Source organism: Rattus rattus, chromosome 3, assembly GCF_011064425.1.
Source record: "Rattus rattus isolate New Zealand chromosome 3, Rrattus_CSIRO_v1, whole genome shotgun sequence".
NCBI lineage: Eukaryota > Metazoa > Chordata > Mammalia > Rodentia > Muridae > Rattus > Rattus rattus.
The window spans coordinates 190,575,877-190,596,856 of NC_046156.1; the positions used below are offsets into that span (position 1 = coordinate 190,575,877).

General features: G+C 41.9%; 1 protein-coding gene across 4 annotated transcripts in view; it reads left to right on the forward strand.

The window, feature by feature from the left end:
- Positions 1-8,739: 8,739 nt before the first annotated feature.
- Kif2a (kinesin family member 2A) overlaps positions 8,740-20,980 on the forward strand; it is a 65,415-nt gene continuing 53,174 nt past the window's right edge. For 3 of the 4 annotated variants that reach the window (XM_032898922.1, XM_032898923.1, XM_032898926.1), the window contains exon 1: positions 8,740-9,062. In XM_032898922.1, the coding sequence (XP_032754813.1) occupies positions 8,999-9,062 (64 nt within the window). In that variant the 5' untranslated portion in view covers positions 8,740-8,998. The remainder of the gene's footprint in view (positions 9,063-20,980) is intronic. The other variant, XM_032898925.1, reaches the window with a different exon arrangement.

The following is a 20,980-nucleotide window of genomic DNA, read 5'->3' on the forward strand; positions in this document are numbered from 1 at the left end:
TGACTGTTCTGGTTCTTGTCGGCTGTCTTCTAGCATATACTTAAAACCAGAATCTCACAACCAACATTTAATTACAGTGTTTGCATTGTTTGCTCATAGTGTTAGAGTAGGTGACAAGGATGTGGGTGGAATTGGATTATGGGGCTCAGGGACAGGGTATGAACTACGGGGATGATGAGTACAGGGACAGGAAAGGAAACACTTAACTCCAAGAAATTACAGAAAATGGTATTGGGAACTTAGACATAGGTCTGAGTAGAAATCTTGAGACAGAATTTATACACGAGCTTTAAGTCAAAACAAAGCAGTACGTGAAGGCCAAGAATGTGGTTTAAAATTGTCTCAGTCTATTTTCCATGGCTATAAGAAAATGGCTGAGGCTGTGTGCTTCATTTAAAAAAAAAAAAAGTAGTGTAGTTTGGAAGTGGAACGTCATCCATCGCACCTGTCTTTAAGCATTTGTTTGGGGAGATTGTAGAACCTTTAGGAGACAGAACCAAGCTGGAGGGAGTGGATCACTGGAGGCATATCTTGAGGTTTTATAGACCTGAAGAGGGCATCAAATCTCTTTACAGATGGTTGTGAGCCACCGTGTGGTTGCTGGGATTTGAACTCAGGACTTCTGAAAGGTCAGTCAGTGCTCTTAACCACTGAGCCATCTCTCCAGCCCTTTATAGCCTGGCATCACTTCCTGTTCTGTCTAGGCTTCCTGACTGCGATGAAATGTGACCGGCAGCCATACATTTCTGCTGTCATGAGTTCTCCACCATGGTGGATTGCATTGCCTCAAAGTGTGAGCCCAAATAAACTCTTCCTCCTTCAACTTGCTTCTTTATAGATATTTTGTGACAGCAGAAAGAAAAGGAACTGATCTATTTGACATATAATACTGGTGAGTAGAAAGTCCAAAGAGCATGGCTCTGGCATTTGGTGAGGAACACTCTAGATGCCTCATAGGACAGAGGGAAGAGAAACACGTGCAGAAAGAGCTATTTATATAGGGAGGCTTTGCTTTATAACTGCTCTTAAGAGAGCTAATCCAGTCACATAAAGCCTAACCCATTCTCTGGAGAAGGGCTGTTAATCTTTTTGAGGGTGGCATTCTCACGATCACGTCATCTCCTACCAGGTCCCAGCTCAGAATTCCGACCACCAGGATGCCTTTAGTTTGGGGACTAACCACCAATCATATGAATCTTTGTAGGGGGAAATCAAAACGAAACAAACAAGTCCACACTGAAACTGTAGCAGAGATACATAAGGTGTGGTAGACAGAAATCAAATCGAAACCAAACACTAAAACAAACAAACAACAAAACCCAAAACTAAAAACTAATATGAAACAAAAAGATGATTAACTATGCTTAGTTCAAGTACTATATGAAACATCTGGTGGATGACATCAAAATAAGTCAACCACAGTGGCACATGGATGCACCGAGATGGAGACGGGAATTAGGAATTCCAAGTTGTCCTCGTCTCCGTAGTGAGGATAACTTGGGCTGCAGAAGATCCCATCTCAAAGAGCCACCAAACTTAGGGATGAGAGAGATGTAAACAAAACCAAAAAGTGAAAACAAAAAACAAAAACGAATCAATTTCGTCATAGTTGTGTTGGCAGGGGGTTGCCAAAAACCCAACGATGACAAATTTTCACTTTATTTTCTAATAAAGTATTTTTAATGACAATTTTTAATGACAAGTGCAAGTTTACTTCCTTATTTACTAGAAACTAATACAAATGAAGTCATGCAGAAAACTCAGAATTCTAACCGAGAGCTAAATCCACAATGCTTTAATAAATACCAGAGGTGGCAAGGAGGCAGATTGAATCAGTGAGCTTTATACTACTGTTAACGTGTTACTTTGTTACAGGATATTTGAAACTGTTTCTGGTTAGGGTGTGACTCAGCCCTTAGCACATATCTTTAATCCCTCTGGCCTGAAAACAGTCATGCTCTTAGTACTCATCTTTAATTCCAAACAATAAAGGGAAAGTCAGTTTGGAGAAGAAAGCATCCATGTTTGCAAGTGATGGTCTAAATGAGGATGAAAAAGTGATGAGTTAGAGAAAGACTTGACGGAATAGGATGTGCCTAACTCTCGTGAGAGGAGAGGGAAGCTACCTGAGGCAGAGACAGAGTAGTACAGGAATACAGTAGTCTGTGGAGAGCAGGGCAATGGAGTTGAGAGGGAGAGAACAAGCTAGACACAGGTGAGGAGGGAATGAGCCAGAGAATGAGAAGGAACCCGATTGCCAAAGTTAGCTTGAGGCCCAGCAGAGCAAAGAGCCAGAGGTGGAGAGAAGCCAGGTTGAACCAGTGAGCTTGCGAGGAGTTTGAGCCAAAAGAGCTGAGCTGAATCAGCCAGTCAGAGATCAGAACGAACTAGGAAGGGGTTAGCTTCTTTGGCAGAAGGTCTCAGAGGCTGAGAACATTCTAGGCCTAGATTAGATTGTATGGAGGCTAGAAGCTTCTGGGACTTCGCCTAGGTTAGCGGTCAGAGCCATTGAGCCTCCGAGATGACAATTATTACAAGAGAATAAAAGCTACTTTTACGTTACTTTATGCAGCCTCTGTTGCATTGCCATTACAGAACTTTAATTTTCAACTTAAACTGGAGGATCAATGTCCATAATGCTATGGTTTGAATATGACATGTGCCCCATCGGCTCAGGGCTTTTGCACACACGGTCTCCATCTAGTTTTATGGTATTATTTTGGTAGACACCCTTTGGAACACAGAGCATAGCTGGTAGACATAGACGACTGGACAAACCTTGAGGGTATATCTCACCCCAGTTGCCATTCTCTGCTCGCTGATCTTTCCACAAAAGAGGTACCCCTGTCACACAGCCCCATCAACATGTCTGCCGCGCCACAATGGACTGTATCCTTTGAATTCCGAGCAAGACAAAATTCCTCTCCCCTTAAATTGGTTCTGTCCGGGATTATTCCATGCAATAAGAATGTATCTATTAAGAATTTGTGGGGGCAGGAGGCTGGAGAGAGGCCCAGAGATTAAGAGCCTTAACCACTGGCCTGCTCTTCCAGAGGTCCTGAGTTCATTTCCTAGCACCCACACGGCAGCTCACAACCATGTCTAACTGTAGTCCCATGGGATCTGATGCCATCTTCTGGTGTGTGGATATGAAGACAAAACACCCACCTACATAAAATACTTAAATCAGTTATAAGAGAAATACAGTGGGCTGGAGAGACGACTCAGTGGTTAAGAGCACTGACTGCTCTTCTAGAGGTCCTGAGTTCAATTCCCAACAGCCACATGGTGGCTCACAACCCCCTGTAATGAGATCCAATGCTATCTTCTGGTGTGTCTGAAGACAGCTACAGTGTACTTAGATAAATAAAAATAAATACATCTTTAAAAAAGAAAAGTTAATATGTGTATGTATGTATATATAGTTTAATATCAAGCGTGCGTATTTACAAAGTGATGCTCATTACGTTGCAAGTATCCGTAGACAGAAGAGTCATTCTAGGCTGGAGTGGGTAGACTTCCAGGGCTAGCAGTTTAGCTCACTTGGTAGCGCACTTGCTTTTCTGTCGGTGTGATAAAACACCATGACCAAGACAACTTATAAAACAGTGTTTAACTGGGCTTATGGTTTCGTAGGTTTAAAGTCCACGATGGTGGAACAAAGGCACGGCGTTAGGAACAACTGAGATCGCGCATCCTGATGCGCAAGTGTGAGGTCTAGAAAGCTAACTTGAAATGGTGTGAGCCTTTTGAAACCTCAGAGCCTGCTCCTGGTGAAACCCTTTCTCTAACAAGGGCACATCGCCTAATCCTTCCCAAACAGTTCCAACAACGGGGATAAAGTATTCAAGCACATGAACCGCCCTCATCCAAACACCACATTGCTCACCATTGTACAAAGTCCTGGATTCTACCCCCAGTACCACATAAACTAGAAGTGATGGCCCACACCAGTAAGGAGTTCAAGATCATCCTCAGTACATAGCGTGGTTAAGGCCAGCCTGGGCCAAACGACGCCCTATCTAAATGATAAATAAATAGCAAGTGAAAAATATAGGAAGGCGGGGGGAAGATATATCACATCGGGGGGGGGAGGAGAAGAGGTTATATTATCCTAGTTTATGGGGGAAGATGAAGAAATCAAGATGCAGGAGTGGGCAGACAGGGAGGCATTGAGGAGAGAGTGTGGTGGGTAAATCATTCTAGAAAGAATTTACAACAAATAAAGCTGGCGGAGTTGACACTTCAGCTGTTAACTACACAGTAATCTCTGTCTTTGGCTTTCGCAAGCACAATTTAGTAGAGAAATCAACCTAAAATTAGGGGGTAGGAAATAGAGAAGGCAGGGGGTATTTAGCCCGCTGGTGGTCGAATGTCTTTTCTAAAATTCATGTTGAAATTTAATTACCATTGTCTCGGTATTAAGAGGTAAAAACTTATAGAGGCCCTTAGCTATTTTTATGGAAGTGGGTAAGTTTCTGGTTTTTTAATTAAGAAAAATTTAGCCGTTTCTTTTCTCTGCCTCCCCTTATGATCACCTCCCCTTCTGCCATGTCAGGGTGAAGCATTGAGAACCTGTCAGATCCTGGCACCACGTCCTTGACTCCTTGGCATCCAGAGCTATTTGTAAAAAGCTTAAAACAATAAGTTACCCAGACTTAGGTATTGTTATAGCAACACAAATGGACCCATTTGAGAATTTGGCAGGGAAAGGACAGTTTAAAAAAAAAGAGTGGAATTTAAATACGAAGATCAAAAGATCTTATTTTGTAAAAGCAGGGAGTGTCAATGTTTATAGGAGAAGATATGAATCCAACAGAGGAGAGGAAATGTTTCAGAGGATGAAATTGGGATTTGAATTTCTTGGGGTGTATTAAAAATGTTCAAGAAGTAAACTACAGTGAGATTACACTAGCTTAAAATGTATCAGAAATTGGAGTCACGGGGTCTTCCAAACAGAACAGGGCAAACAGCAGACCATAAAAGCAAACAAAGTTTCTACTAGCCTTATCTACTGGATTTCTTTCACTTGATCTCAAGTCCACAAGCTTTGTCAACATTATTCAGAATGGACTGAGAAACCAAATGTAAAAGTTTCAAGTTATAGGATAAACGCGCCCCCCCCACATGCTAGAACTAAGTCTACATAACATGTTTGTGCCTTCAAAAAGAAGTAGTGTGTAAGTCAATTACCTATAGACATGAAGAGACACCATGACCGAGGCAACTTATTAAAGAAAGCACTTAATTTGGGTCTTGATTACGATTTCCAAAGAGAGTCCACAACCATCAGGGTGGGGAGCTGGCAACAGGCAGGCAGGCAGGCATGGTTCTGGGGCAGTAGGTGAGGACTTATATTGTATCGACAATTTGGAGGCAGAAAGAGAGAGGGATAGCATTTCTCCATCTTTTGAAACCTCGAAGCCCACCCCTAGTGACATACCTCCTACAATAAGGCCACAATACTTATTCTTTCCACTAGGGACTAAGCACTACCCTGTGGGGCCATTTTCACTCAAACCATCACAGGTAGGTGACAGGTTACCGTGTTCCGTTTAGCTTGAAACTTTACTCACTAGTTTAGCAACCTTTCCCTTCGGTGAATCTTAACGTTTACTTATTTTTTTTTTTTCTTTCTTTTTTTCGGAGCTGGGGACCGAACCCAGGGCCTTGCGGTTGCTAGGCAAGCGCTCTACCACTGAGCTAAATCCCCAACCCTTAACGTTTACTTATAAACAACCCTAAAACATATATTATTTTCCATCTATGAATACTAAGATAATTAGCTCGGTCGTTTTACAGTCATTAGAATTTTTTTGCAATGGTTTCAACAACTCAGAATTGACAGGTCAACTGCAGTTGCTCTTCTTAGGACTTGAAAGAAACAATCCTTGAAAAGGATTCTTTTCTTTTTCATTTCAGGATAGGCTGGCCAGAGGAGACAAATATGTCTCATAATAAAAGATTTAAGTAGCTGGCATTATCCTCTTATTCTGAAACGATAAGGACCAGTGTCAAGTTGATAGTATACTTTATTTTGTATTGCTATACATATAGAATTCTAGTTAATGATTTGAGAAAAATGTGTTTTTATAAATAGAACAGGGGTTGGGGATTTAGCTCAGTGGTAGAGTGCTTGCCTAGCAAGCACAAGGCCCTGGGTTCGGTCCCCAGCTCCGAAAAAAAGAAAAGAAAAAAAAAAATAGAACAGTGTTACTTCATTAAAACTTTGTATATTTAAATATTAAAGAATTTTACTATTTTATTTCACTTACACTCATAAAAATTTTCTGTGAGTGAACAAATACAAGTTATTATTCCAGGTTGAACAAATGGGTAGGGGTTGGGGATTTAGCTCAGTGGTAGAGCACTTGCCTAGCAAGCAGAAGGCCCTGGGTTCAGTCCCCAGCTCTAAAAAAAAAAAAAAAAAAACAAAACAAAAAAAACAAAACAAAAAAAAAAAACAAAACAAATGGGTAACCAGCCAGCTCATGGAACCAATAACAGAGTGTTTAATATAGAATCCTAACCAGAATAGTAGTTTTCATTAACTTATTTATGTTTTATTATTTTTTGAGACAGTGTCTCACTAAATAGCCCTATCTGGCCTGAACTTACTCCATAGACCAGACTGGCCTCACAGAGATCTGTCTACCCCTGCTTCTCAAGTGCTGAGTTTAAAGTCATGTGCCAACATGTCCGGCAAGACTTTTATAGCATTATATATCTTAGAGGTTTGTATCCGTTGTTTGGTCTAGTTCTAGTTAGAGTTCTAGTTCTCGACAGTGGCTGAATCAGAATCCTTGCTCCAGGATGGTAGTGGAAACATAGCCATATTGCATATTTGACAGAGACTTGGACACAAAGCTTACAGTGTAAATCCTGGTTAAATACACATGCTAGACCAACCTACCCCGAACCAGCCTGTTGGGTGTGCTTTATCCAAAAAGGTCTTTGTGTTTGGTTTGTCAAGTGTCTCAGGCAATTTTATGCAACAAAATGATGATGTGTATGTTTAGAATATCTTTATAATATGGGTTAAAGGTTAAGGCTTGATCATATAAGCAACAGGATGGAAGGTATGTAATCCTAATAAGACAATATCTTATGAGGCAACTTTAGATTTAGCAGCTGCATCATTGGTTTTTTTTTTTTTTTTGCATTGCTGATAGAATTTGCAAGCAAATAACCAGATTCTTGATACCTTATCGTCACAGAAATATAAGAGAATGAGCTCTATGATACAGCAGCCCAGAACTGTATAAAACTATTCGTACAGAGAAACAAAAACAAAGCAGAACCAAACCTTCCTTTGGTCCAACCTTATTTTGAAACTGAAGACCTGACCTATGATGTCATTTCTGGAACCGAAAAGCAGAAGTCATTTTCTACAGTTATTTATCTTTTGGTGGTTGGGGGTGGGGGGCATGGTTTTAAGATGCTTAGAGACCATCTTTTAAAGGAATTACTTGAACTGCTTTTATTAGATTGGAAACTCCAGGCACAAAAAGAGCATTTATTTACACTTATATTCCAATGTTTGACTCTTAGGCCCATATTTTGATTCATCACATGCAGCCTAAGAATGGCCAGGCAGGGCTGGAGAGATGTCTCAGTGGTTGAGAGTACTAACTGCTTTTCCAGACGAGCCAGGTTCAATTCCCAGCACCCACAAGGCAGCTCACAACTGTCTGTAACTCTTGTTTCAGGGATCTGACACCCTCAAACAGATATACATATATACAGTCAAAACACCAATATACATAAGATAAAAATAAATTATAAAAAGGAATTGGGGGGAAAAAAGACCAGGCAAAAGTAGATCATGAAAAGTTGCTCCTTCCATCAAGTCCCAGCACTACCAGTAAGACTCAGGCTTATATGATCTTGTAAAGTTTCCAATGGTCTCTTGCCCACTTGCCCCTTTGCTTGGCAGGGGTAGGATATTGGCACTCTCCATGTTGCTGATGTAGTCAGCCCAGTCAGATGACTGCAGAAGAGGCTCATTATTCAGTGTTCTTCAAGTCTTTGCTCTGATTTTTGAGTCATAGCTGCTGGAGTTAGGGCAAATAAGTCTTGAGCTCCACAGGAGCAATAGGATAGTAGGACAGACCCGCTGGATCTTAAGTGCAAGTTAGAGGGTTACACGAGAGGGGGCGGGGAAGCTTCGCTTTGAATTGCAATGAGCTGGGTCGTTAGGGGAAAGGGGAGGTCTTCGTTCCTTTTTAGGGTGGAGGACACTCTTCCCTCCATAACTGATGGGAAACCTGAACCAGGCATGCCCTACCCTTAGGAAGGTTCCTTGAGGACCGGCGGCCTCCGAGTGGCATGTGATCTGACAGCCACAGAAATACACTGAACCAGTCCTGTAATGGGCCCGTCCCTTCAGTCTCCGGCGCCCCGAAAGCCTTGACATCACTCGGCCCTCAACCCATTCCTGCGGCAAGCGTCCAGGCGGAGCCGGAGCTCAGGAAGGGAATCGCGTGTCGCTTCCCGCGCCTCGTAGGCCGTGTGGAATCAAACCCGAGGCGAGTTCGTACCACGCCGGGCTGCGCGCGCTCCCGTTCCCGCAGACGGTTCAGACCCGCCCGCCGTCAGGCCGCAGAGGAGCTGGGCGGGGCCGCCTGCGGCCCGAGCGCGCGGGCGCCGGGCAGGAAGACGGGGGCGGCCGAGTGTGCGCAGGCGCGCGGCGCCCCGCCTCCCCAGCATCGGTCCGGGCGGGCGGTGCGAGCCCTCCCACTCTCCCCCGCGCCGCCTCACGGCTGCGGCCCTTGCTTCACCCCGACGCCCGGCGTGCGCGCCTGCCCGTTCGCCCGCCCGCCCTCCCGCAGGCCCGGGGCTCCAGCCCGCTCGTCCGCCGCCGCTCGCCGCGGCCCCGCTCGCATCCACGCTGCCTCCCGGGCCGGCGCGGCCGCGGGCCACCGCTGCCCCTCCCGCCGCCACCCCGCCCCCTCCCCGTCTGTTTCGCCCGCCCGCCGCCGCCGCTCCGGATGAGGTGATGGCAACGGCTAACTTCGGCAAGATCCAGATCGGGATTTACGTGGAAATCAAGCGCAGCGATGGTGAGCCGCGCCTCTGGCCGCGCCGGGCCGGCCGCCCCTTTGATTGCTCTACGGGTTGTGGGGGCGGGAAGGCGGCGGCCCGGCGCTTTTGTGTGCGGCGCTGTGCGGATGAGGCGGGCGTGGGGTCCGCCCGGGCGCCGCTGCAGTGCGGGGCCCCGGCCGCAGGGCGGGGGCCGCTCCCGGGTTCGCGGTCCTCCCCCCGGGAGACTCCGTTAGGGCTGACCGTGCCTCGCACTGCCCCGGCTCTGCCTTTTGCGGGTCTCTGCATCGGTGGCGTGGCGAGGGTGGTAGCGTGGAAGATCGGGGGTTTCCGCACCGAGAGACCCGACTGGCAGCCAGAGGCCGTTGGGGAGCCATCCGGTTGTCTTTAACTGCTACCCGGTTGTCAGGCCTCTTTGCCTGTCCTCCCCCCAAGCATGCTGCTTTCTTTTGCTGGTCCAGGTGCAGAGAAGGCTGCACTCGGCCATGAAAAAGGGGTGGGGGAGTAACGGAAAGAAATACTCAATACGCTTCTCCAAGGTGATAATACTGAAAGGGAAGGAGAGGATGGAAGGAGGATGGACGCAGTCCACGGGAGACACTACTGAGAGGGAGGGTGGGGGTGGGCGACCGGATGTTGATATTTTCACACCCTCGGGAGGTAACTGAGAAAAGTGTAAGGCGAGGTGAAGAGACATGTTTAATTCATTTCTTTTAAAGACCCGTAGGCTTGTGGATGTTGCTGTAGGTTCATCCCTCTTTGTGGGACGGGGATATTTTTGTCACTTCTATGTGTAAAGTGAAAACCACCTATATTGTAAAGGAAATACTGAGTATAAGGGGATGAATGAAATTATACATGCTAGTGTTAGGAGTTAATTCTTGACTGCATCTCACAATTCCTTTTACTTAATTGTGGCCATCCCTTACTTCAATTAGTAAGGGCATGACTGTGACACACAGTTCTTGGTTTCTACCAAATTTGACCAAGTCACATCAGTATACATGGGTAGATTGGTTTTCCTGTTATTTATGATGTGTTGGAAGACCTTATATGGTTAATTTTTTTTCCCTCCCTCTTTGCATCTGCAGTAATTTGGTAACTGGTAGGATTATTTTGTGTATGAGAAAATACATTATAACTTATAGAGCTTTAGAAGTCACCAAATGGGAAAGGGATGCTTTCTTTACTTGGATTGGAGTTTGCTTTATCAATTCTCTGCAGATTACTTTCTTTTAAATATGCCATTTTTCTTTTTGGTGAATGTGGGTTGGCTGTGTATTAACAAATATAGGACTTACGAGTTAATTTAAAACTTGAAGTATAATAAAATGTATGTTCTTCACAGTCTTAAAGGTCTTAACTATGGCAGTTACTGAAATCGTTAAAAAAATAACTCGATAGTCAAGAGCTCTCTGCTTCAATTTATCTGAGATGCCATTTGCTTTTTATTATGTATTGGACTTGAAGTAATTTTGGTTCTTTCACCAAAGGATATTAGCTTCAGCCTATAGCAGAAATTGTGATACACAAAAAGCTTTATAGTCCAAGTCAGAGTAACCTAGAAAACATTTTCAAAAGTGTTCTCCCTCACCAAGTAGGGGAGTCTGTACAGTGTGTATTGCCCTAACTGACAGTGTAAATATTTACATGTCTTGGATGCAAGAGAGCCCAAGTAGGTAACTTTTTAAAAACAACATGTTTAATTTCTTGGTTTTGGAGACCTTATGGTCTCAGGCTGGCCTTGAACTTTTTGTAGCTGAGGACCTTGAACAGCTCCTGCCTCCCGCCTGAGTACCAATTTGTGAGGTTTCAGGGATCAGGCATTCACCGGTTGAGCTACATTCTCAGCCCTAAAAAGTGTGTAACTTTCAAAGGAAATAACTGGAATTGAAAGTGTTCAATTTCATTTCTATGAGGCACTTCCAAGCCCTCCCTCTTTTTACTTTAAAGAGGCTGGTTTTTTTGCTTCCTTTATTGCAAAACAATAAAATTAAATAAATGAACCTAGTAGTTGAATAAACACTGATATCCTGAAAACTCAAATCACAGGAATAAATAAAGGCCACTTCAACCTGCTGTTAACCTGGTAATAGATACAGCACCGCATATATGGTCTTTGTCCTGACCAGCTTTTCCTATCAGTGATAGCGTATAGTAAAAGATTCCAAAGGCCAAATCATAAACCAAAATGGGCCTATTCATATCTTTGAAGATCCTACCAAAAGACGCTAATCCCAGTAAGTCCTCACTGATGATTGAAATCTGCTTGCCAGTGGGTGGGCTTCTGAATTCCTATGTCATCCTGTATTGCTCGTGAGACAGCATATTTCCTTAAGCATTGATGCTTAGAACTGTACTGCTTAATATGTTTTCAAACTATATGACTAAAGTAGACGTTCGGTGTAGAGCAGTGGCTCTCAGCCTGTGGGGGTCACATTATCAGATATCCTGCATACCAGATATTTACATTATGATTCATAACAGTAGCAAGATTACAGTTACAGAGGAGCAATGAAGTAGTCTTATGGTTGGGGGGTCACCACAACATGAAGACGTATGTTAAAGGGTTGCAGCTTCAAGAAAGTTTAGAACCACTGGGATAGAGAAGGCTTTGGAGGCATGGGAAGATACCCACACTTACTTCAACCAGAGCCAGGATATTGCTTCAGTACATCTGTCATGACCCCACACTCAGGTGGGTAACAGGTGAGTGCTCATTGTTGGATGTTTATTTTCTTTTTTTTTTTCTTCTTTTTTCTTTTTTTTCTCGGAGCTGGGGACCGAACCCAGGGCCTTGCACTTGCTAGGCAAGCGCTCTACCACTGAGCCAAATCCCCAACCCCTGGATGTTTGTTTTCAAATGACGTTTAGGGCTGGTGAAAAGATTGAGCCTGATAATTTGAGTTTGGTCTCCAGGACATAGATGGTGGGAGGAGAGACCAACCCAACCCCTTCCAGTTGTTTGACCTCCACACATGCCCATGGAATCAGACACACAGAGAGGGGAGGGAAGGAGAGCGCACCTGAGAGCGAGCAGTAAATGTAATTTAACAAAATTTAAAGTACTTTTAGCCAATCAACTGGAATTTTATCAGGAGTGGAACCCGTCTGTCTGCTCATTTTGCACTACCACCTTCCAACTGGGGATCCCCTTCCCCGTGGCCTCTCAGTTTAGGATCCTCAGAAGTGAGTGAAATGGAGGAATCTAAGGTCAGGGTGGTTTACTGGTTGTTTTGTTTTTGTTTTGTTCCATTATGCTTTTCCCTCTCTGTAGTATTCTGAAGTCAGATGTAGCAGGAATTTGGCTTTCACTCTAGAGATTGCTGTCAGTCACAGGCAAACTGGTATGGAATTGGAAGGTTGCTTAAAATAGATACCTCCATTTTCTTGCATATGTCTTACTGTTACTTGATTCCAGTCCATTTGGAGTTCATTGACTCTAAAAACTACAGTTATACAGTAGCATAGCTAGATAGCCTTCATTTGGGAAAAATTATTTTTTAAAGCTGCACTATTAAAATAAAAGTTGTGTTACCAGTGACCGATTCCTCTTTAGGGGACTAGGCATAGCTGAGAAATTCTGAATACTTGAAAAGTGTAGCTGAGGGGTTGGGGATTTAGCTCAGTGGTAGAGCGCTTGCTACACAAGGCCCTGGGTTCGGTCCCCAGCTCCGAAAAAAAAGAAAGAAAGAAAAAAAAAAAAAAAGAAAAGTGTAGCTGAGGTGGATATTGGTCTTTGGAGGTCTCTTAGTTCATATGTTATCTAATGGGAATTTTGAATTTTTCTTGGGAAGATTATTTGATTCTCATTTTATATAAATGGAAACTGAGTCACAGGGCAGCATGAGTAACCTGTCTAGATCATGTAACTTATCCGGGGGAAGTTAAGAACCTGTTTTGCATAACAGAAACCTGACTGCCCAGAATTGCGTGGAGAAAGGAATTCTGTCTTTTAGATGTATACAGCTTCCTGCAGCCTGCATACATTCTGCAGGTCAGAATGGAGAAAGTTGCTTCTCACTCATGGAAAAGCACCACAGAGCATTGTGTAGAGTCACACTGTGTGATAAATAATAGTTACTAGAGTGTCACAAATCTTTAAACTGGGGGAAAAATAGTCTTGTTTCTAAACTCTGAAAGCAGTGTCTTCACTAAAGCATCTGAGAAGCAGAGGAGATGGGGTTTTAAAGGGCCATTAGGAATGCGGAACTTGGAGCAGGAGGCCTTACCAAGATGTTTAAATGACCCAATTCTTTACATGCTTCGCCATGTCTTCTTCTAGTTCATCCTTCCATACCATCTTGCTGGCTTTTAATGACCAGTCACACTTCAAATAGTAAAAGTGGACAACATAAGCGTACAGTTGTCATTATGCAACGTTGGGAATAGGATGGAATGGGTGCTTTTGTAGGTTGGTCATTTCCTTTCGCAGGTGACTAAGGCAGCAGTGCTTTGGTGTTTCTAATTAGGCATAGTTGTTCATGTGCTTCAAAACATATTACTAATTGGGTTCTCACAAGGGCCATATGAAGTATAAAGAGCAGGGCAGGAAGACAATAGATGCTACATTTCATGGGTACAGAATCAGAATTTGCCAAGCTCACATGGTTCAAAGAGGACATAGGCCAGTTAGATGCTAACTAGTCATTACTAAGTGTAGCAAGTGTTTTTGACAATAGGAAGTTTTATATTTTGTGAATATTAATTTTCTTTTTGAGACAAACAGACCCCTCTAACAGAATTCCCTGCACTAAAGAAGCTTAGACAACTATCAGTTTATAACATAGTTTAAAAATTTCAAATTGGTGAAATCAATTTCTAACATTTTATCATTTATAAAGGTAAAAAGTTAATTATTTAAGGTTTTTAAAAGTCACCTTTGCTTCCACCAATATCACAAAAAGTACGTAGGTAGGTAGGTATCTATCTATTGACTGATCAATCGATTGATCTATCTAAACACTCCATTTTATGACAGATTTGTAGGAGAAGGTTATATATTAATATTCATTGTCAAGTGCATATACTTTTTAATTTTGGAGGAAATTAAGGAAAATTAGGAAAGAGCCAGTTTGCTGTCCTTGCCGAAACATAGGAAAGCAAACTAGTGTGGAAACCCAGAATAGGATGAGGCACTCAGGATGCATTCTTTGTAGTCATAAGTATACTTGCCATTAATACTAAATTGACCAGTTGGTTGTAGTGGTATTGGCTTATACTCTAGAATGCAGCACTCTGGACGGAAGCTGAGGCAGAAGAATCTCTGCAAGTTTAAGGCTAGTCTTGGCTGCATGGTGAGGCACTGCATCAAAACACAAAACAGCAACAAATGACAGTAATCTTTTGCAAAGCTCAGTTATTGAATTCAGCCACTTTCTGAGTTCATATACATACTTTAGGCTCTGTAACCTAAAGTAATTGCTTAAGATATTAGCTTTTTTGAGGTCAAAGTAAATTCTTACCTTAAAGACTAGACCTTTAAACTCTGGATAAAAACTAAGTTTTATTCTACTGGTTGATTTGTGGGAAAAATACAGCTTTCTTTCTGTCACATTCCAGCTTTTTTTAAAAAGCTAAAGTAGTACTATTTCAGACATGAGAGTCTGAAACTGCAAAACTGCAAAACCTGAAACTTTTGACTATTTGATGTGATGTTGAAATTTGATACATAGTCTTATATGAAGAGTTGTGGTCAAAATACAGGCTTATTTAAATTAACATGACTTTATGTGTGTACGATATATATCTTACATCATATATATGTACATATGTACACACATATACATACACATGCATACACTTATACATATACATGCATACACACATGCATACATGCATACACATATACATGCATACATGCATACACATAATACATATACATGCATACACATAACATACATATATGCATATGCATATACATATATCCACACATATTATACATATATATATACATACACACATATATACATATATACACACACATATACACACACACACACACACACACACACACACACACACACACACACACATATATATCAGATGTACTTCAGGACAAGGTCTTCAATATATTTCACTGTGTGTGTGCAGAAGAGCATTCCAGTAAGACACATTAAGTCTGTTTGGTTCAAAACTGAAGTAGACATAAGAGGGGAAGAGTGGCCAGTGCTCTAGTGTTCGGCTTATGGCACCGTATAACAGGCTAAAATTCAGTTATGTGTGATGCAGCACCCTCAGGAATGCATGGTTGCACAGACATACATGCAGGCAGAAAACTTGATGACACCTGCATCTTCACGACACTGAGAACCGGGCGTAGGCCTTCAAGATTTAAGAAATACATACTCGGGTCATATGTGTTAAAAGAATGCTGTCCAGGCTTTACTGAAATCTCCTTATATACCAGAGGCAAAAGCCATGGGAAAACAATAAAGCAGGTGAAAATTCCCAACCAGGAAAACAGGAAAAATCTGCATGGTGGGAAGTCCCGCCCCCAAAACAGGCATAAACAACTTAACAACAGGCTGAAAGTCTCTGCAGGGGGAAGTTGTATTAGCATAAATAGTTGTGAAATTCGAGGGTTAATAGTATCTAAAGAGGAAAAATTTAGGGTTGGGGTTTGGCTCAGTGGTAGAGCGCTTGCCTAGGGCGCAAGGCCCTGGGTTCGGTCCCCAGCTCAAAAAAAAACAAAAAAAAAAAAAAAAAGGAAAAATTTTAATCAATTGCAAACCATAAGCTACACATTGGCTATCAGTATACGAATTGAAAGCTTGAATTTTTAACATTTTAAAAACAGCAGCTACAGCATGTAATTCAATAATCTGTGCTGAAGCAGGGGGAAACTCAAGAGAATAAATGTGATCCAATTACATGTGTTGCCTTCTCATTAGATAACCAATTTGATTGCTGTTTGGAATAAGGTATGTTTCATCAGATTCTTTTTTAAAATACTTCCATGACTCAATCTTACAATTCTGTACATCTAGCTCTCTTTACTTTCTGTAAAGCTATTCAGTCACTCATCAGTTAATTGGGTAGGGGAATAGAATTTACATCTCTCTTGGGAATATCAGACAAAGGCATAATTTCTTCTGTGGTGAACTTAAGGCGAGGTCTTAGCCGATTAACATCTTAGAAGCTTTTTAAAAATAATTTACAGTAAACTATCTTGAATTTTCTGTGTCACAGTTTGTTTAGGATATAAACGATATCTCAAATATTGAAAAGGAATATTGAAGTCTTTACTGGAGCAGCAGCTACTCCCCAAAATTTAAAGCACGTTGTAAGAGTAAAAGGCTTGTAGTAAAATTAAAATGTCTATATAATGAATAATATACACTGAAAGATTCAAAGTCTTAACTTTTTGTATTAAATCAGCGACAAAAAAATTTTTTTACGTAATGTAGGCCATAAGTGATTCCTTGAGGCAAAACTTTCCAATGGTATCACTTCATGGGCTTTCCAAAATTATAAGCAAGCTCACTAAATGAAAATCGTTTGCAATTGCTAGGATGTAAAGAAACAGCATAAAAACAATCTTTTATATCTATAATAATTCTATATGTATTTCTTGAGCAGTTTGAGTAAGCAAACATGCTGTAATGCTCTTATAAGTTCCATAGCCTCATCAACCCTTCGTAAATCCTGTAACAATCTCCACCTGTTTGGTTTTTTTTTTTTTTTCTTAATTACAAATATGTGTGAGTTAGAATCCTGAGCCTGTCTGTGGTCGAAGTGTAAACTGTAGCTAATGTAACACTGGCAGTCATTAACCACAATCTTTAAATTTCCCTCGTAGCACCAGAGCACAACCATAACTTTGGAAAGCAAAACTCAACCTCCAACAAACCATCTATTCTCCAAAATCCAGTCTTTTCCAAGCACCAAGTCCATTCCTCATGCTTTAAAGTTTGACTGCCAATCTTGCATATGAACCAACGATGGTGCAGGCTCTAATACCTCAACAAAGAGACATTGCCCTAAATTCTTTTTTAAGTCTGGTTTCTATGATAAGAATTATATTAAAATATTATCCCAATTTAGACCGGTTTCCCTGGGTTGGCTCATGCCACATATTGTCTAGAATGACTCCAGTTTTAAGCCAACTTTTTGATACCAATGTTACAAATTTTTAACCATACCTAATAACTTAAAAGCCAGTAACCTATAACCAAGACATGTAGAGTGTATTACACATTTAAAGCTTTATCAGAAACAAAAAATGAAGTGACTACACATATCTTTAATATTTAGATCAAACACCATTTTTACCTTTTCTAGCTGTAATTTTAAGAGAAGCACCTTGTCACCTGTTGAATCCAATAATCACAGCCAAAGATTTTTCTAAGGGAAACAGCCATCAACTCCATTACCATAGAAGCTGTGAAGTTCCTGGTGCCTTTAGGATCTGCTAGTGTAAACATTTAGCCAGCCCCCTGGGGAGCTTCCCCAGCAGACCTAGGCTCCTAGCTACAGATGCAGGGCTCCAAAAGCCAATTGAAACTGCTTTTTATTTATTTGTTCCTTTCTTGAAAGGAGTTAAAACTAAATCAAGGGGTGAATCAATCAGCATTTAAAGTTTTAACCATTTTTTCTTTTAAACATGAAATACAAAACATTCAAGCAATGAGAAGCAAAACCCAGACATAAACCGACATACTTGGACAGCTTGGTGCACCAAGGACAGACAATAGACATAGAGGGATAGAACTAGATGGTGTCCCATCCCCAGATATCCTAAAGGACCCAGAACCAGAAATAAGTACTTCTCCAATAGGAGCCAGCAAGGAGGCAGAACGTCTCCCGCCCTCCTCCTGTCCCTAGGAGAGCTCTTAAAAAGCTTAAGCTTGTTTTCCTTCTTTCGCCAAAGCGTCTGTGAAGAGTCCGGGAGCACTTTTTCTCAAACCCATTCTCTCTCTTGTCTAGGGTGTAAACTGTCTCTAGTCAGGGTTCAAAGACTAAAAGCATCTATGAGAATTTACTTCGCTTCTCTAGATTTTAGCATAACTCTAAAAGAACACATACACAAAAACATTTTTACCATCATTACCTTGTCCCTTTTTACAACATTTACTCACCACTAGCCCAAATCTTTATTTTTCTTTGTACATTCTTTGAATTCCCACAGTCCTTCTGAATCCTGCTTTCTGAGGCCTTTCCTGGCCCATTTTCTCCAATTCACGCCTCCTTCTTCACCAGCCAGCTTTCTGGGACTATCTCATCAGGTTGTCTTCTTTCCCGATCTTGGTGGGACCTCCATTTGACGACTTGTCTAGGCCTGCGAGATTTAAGAAGAAACACATACTCGGGTCATTCGTGTTAAAAGAATGCCATCTGGGCTTTACTGAGATCTCCTTGTATATCAGAGGCAAAAGCCATGGAAAAACAATAAAGCAGGTGAAAATCCCCAACCAAGGAAAAAATCTGCGTCGTGGAATGTCCTGGCCCCAAAACAGAGGTGTAAACAACTTTTTTTTTTTTTTTTTTTTTATTAACTTGAGTATTTCTTATATACATTTCAAGTGTTATTCCCTTTCCCGGTTTCCGGGCAAACATCCCCCTCCCCCCTCCCCTTCCTTATGGGTGTTCCCTTCCCAACCCTCCCCCATTGCCGCCCTCCCCCAACAGTCTAGTTCACTGGGGTTCAGTCTTAGCAGGACCCAGGGCTTCCCCTTCCACTGGTGCTCTTACTAGGATATTCATTGCTACCTATGAGGTCAGAGTCAGGATCAGTCCATGTATAGTCTTTAGGTAGTGGCTTAGTCCCTGGAAGCTCTGGTTGCTTGGCATTGTTGTACATATGGGGTCTCAAGCCCCTTCAAGCTCTTCCAGTTCTTTCTCTGATTCCTTCAACGGGGGACCTATTCTCAGTTCAGTGGTTTGCTGCTGGCATTCGCCTCTGTATTTGCTGTATTCTGGCTGTGTCTCTCAGGAGTGATCTACATCCGGCTCCTGTCGGTCTGCACTTCTTTGCTTCATCCATCTTGTCTAATTGGGTGGCTGTATATGTATGGGCCACATGTGGGGCAGGCTCTGAATGGGTGTTCCTTCTGCCTCTGTTCTAAACTTTGCCTCTCTATTCCTTCCCAAGGGTATTCTTGTTCCCCTTTTAAAGAAGGAGTGAAACATTCACATTTTGGTCATCCTTTTTGAGTTTCATGTGTTCTGTGCATCTAGGGTAATTTGAGCATTTGGGCTAATATCCACTTATCAGTGAGTGCATACCATGTGTGTTTTTCTGATTGGGTTACCTCACTCAGGATGATATTTTCCAGTTCCATCCATTTGCCTATGAAGTTCATAAAGTCATTGTTTTTGATAGCTGAGTAGTATTCCATTGTGTAGATGTACCACATTTTCTGTATCCATTCCTCTGTTTTATTTAATTCTTAAAAATTTACCTTTATGTGTAAGTTCTGGATACCGGTGTTTGTTGAGCCCTACCTTGGGGTGTTTCTCTTCCCCCTTGATGAGCCTTTCAGCCTGCTATGCCAAGAAGTTGTTTACACCCTTGGCAGCTGCTCTCAGCCCGATTGGGCTGGGACGTTCCATGACACACTTTCCCCTCACTGAGCCTTTCAGCTTGTTGTTAAGAAGTTGTTTACATCCAGGGACTAAGCCACTACCTAAAGACTACACATGGACTGACCCTGGACTCTGACCTCATAGGTAGCAATGAATAGCCTAGTAAGGGCACCAGTGGAAGGGGAATCCCTTGGTCCTGTCAAGGCTGGACCCCCAGTGAACGTGATTGTTTCGGGGAGGGCGGTAATGGGGGGAGAATGGGGAGGGGAACATCCATATAGAAGGGGAGGGAGAGGGGTTAGGGAGATGTTGGCCTGGAAACCGGGAAAGGGAATAACAATCGAAATGTAAATAAGAAATACCCAAGTTAATAAAGATGGAGGGAAAAAATTAAATAAAAATATCTGAAAATAAACATTAGTGTTTTTTCATACTAATCATTTAAGTGCTTCAGAATGCAAAAATTCTGTGAATGCTGCACCAGACAGATAATATTTAGAACAACATGAACTGACATGCATGGACAGTGAGATCTGGCCTAATGACAACACAGAATGAAACAATACCAAGTCGCTGTTCGTTAATTGTGTAAGCTTTGGTTGTATTCAAAGAGTAAAATGAGGAGCAAATGCCCCTCTTAAAAGTTACACTTTGTCTGGGAATGTAGCTCAGTAGTAGAGTGCAAAACCCTGGGTTCAGTCATAAGAACTGTTGACTTGTCAAAGTAAATGCCCTATTTTCATGGCTGAGAGTGTAGTGCAGTGGTAGGGCATTTGCAGGGCCTAGGTTCAGTTTCCCAACAGTGGAAAGCCGTGTTTCTAAATAGGGCCTTGTGCAGGCCTTTCTTATTTCTGGTAATTTTTTTCTCATTACCCATTATAATAAAACTTGCAAATTTCAAACATTTACTTCAGTGCAAAGTATTTTGGAGTATAGACCTTAAACGATTGTGGCATATCAAAATAATGAATTATCCTACTTCTGTTTTTTCTGACATTTCATTAAGTTATTCTATATCATACATTCAGATGTATATAGAAATTCAATGAATAGGATCCTAACAAGGAAATAAATCATTTAATACTGTGGCTAGTCCTAATAGACACATGCTATTCTCGGTGTACATCTGTGCTTTTTTGAGTTAGGTTCTGGTGACACTTCTGTGTCCCTCATGCTAATGCTTCCCTCAAGGACCCATATTCAGCTTACTACAGCACTGTCATTCTTGATAGCCTGTGCCAGTTAGATGCATTGGCATTACTTGCCACTAGTATTGTAGTACTCTTTATTTTCTACATTTCAACTTTTGTTTTAGTTTCAAAAGGTGTAAACTATACTCCAGTTTTAGGTTTATGGCAGAATGACCATCATCAGCTCCTGACAGCTGTTTTTTTCTTTAGAGAACCTGGTT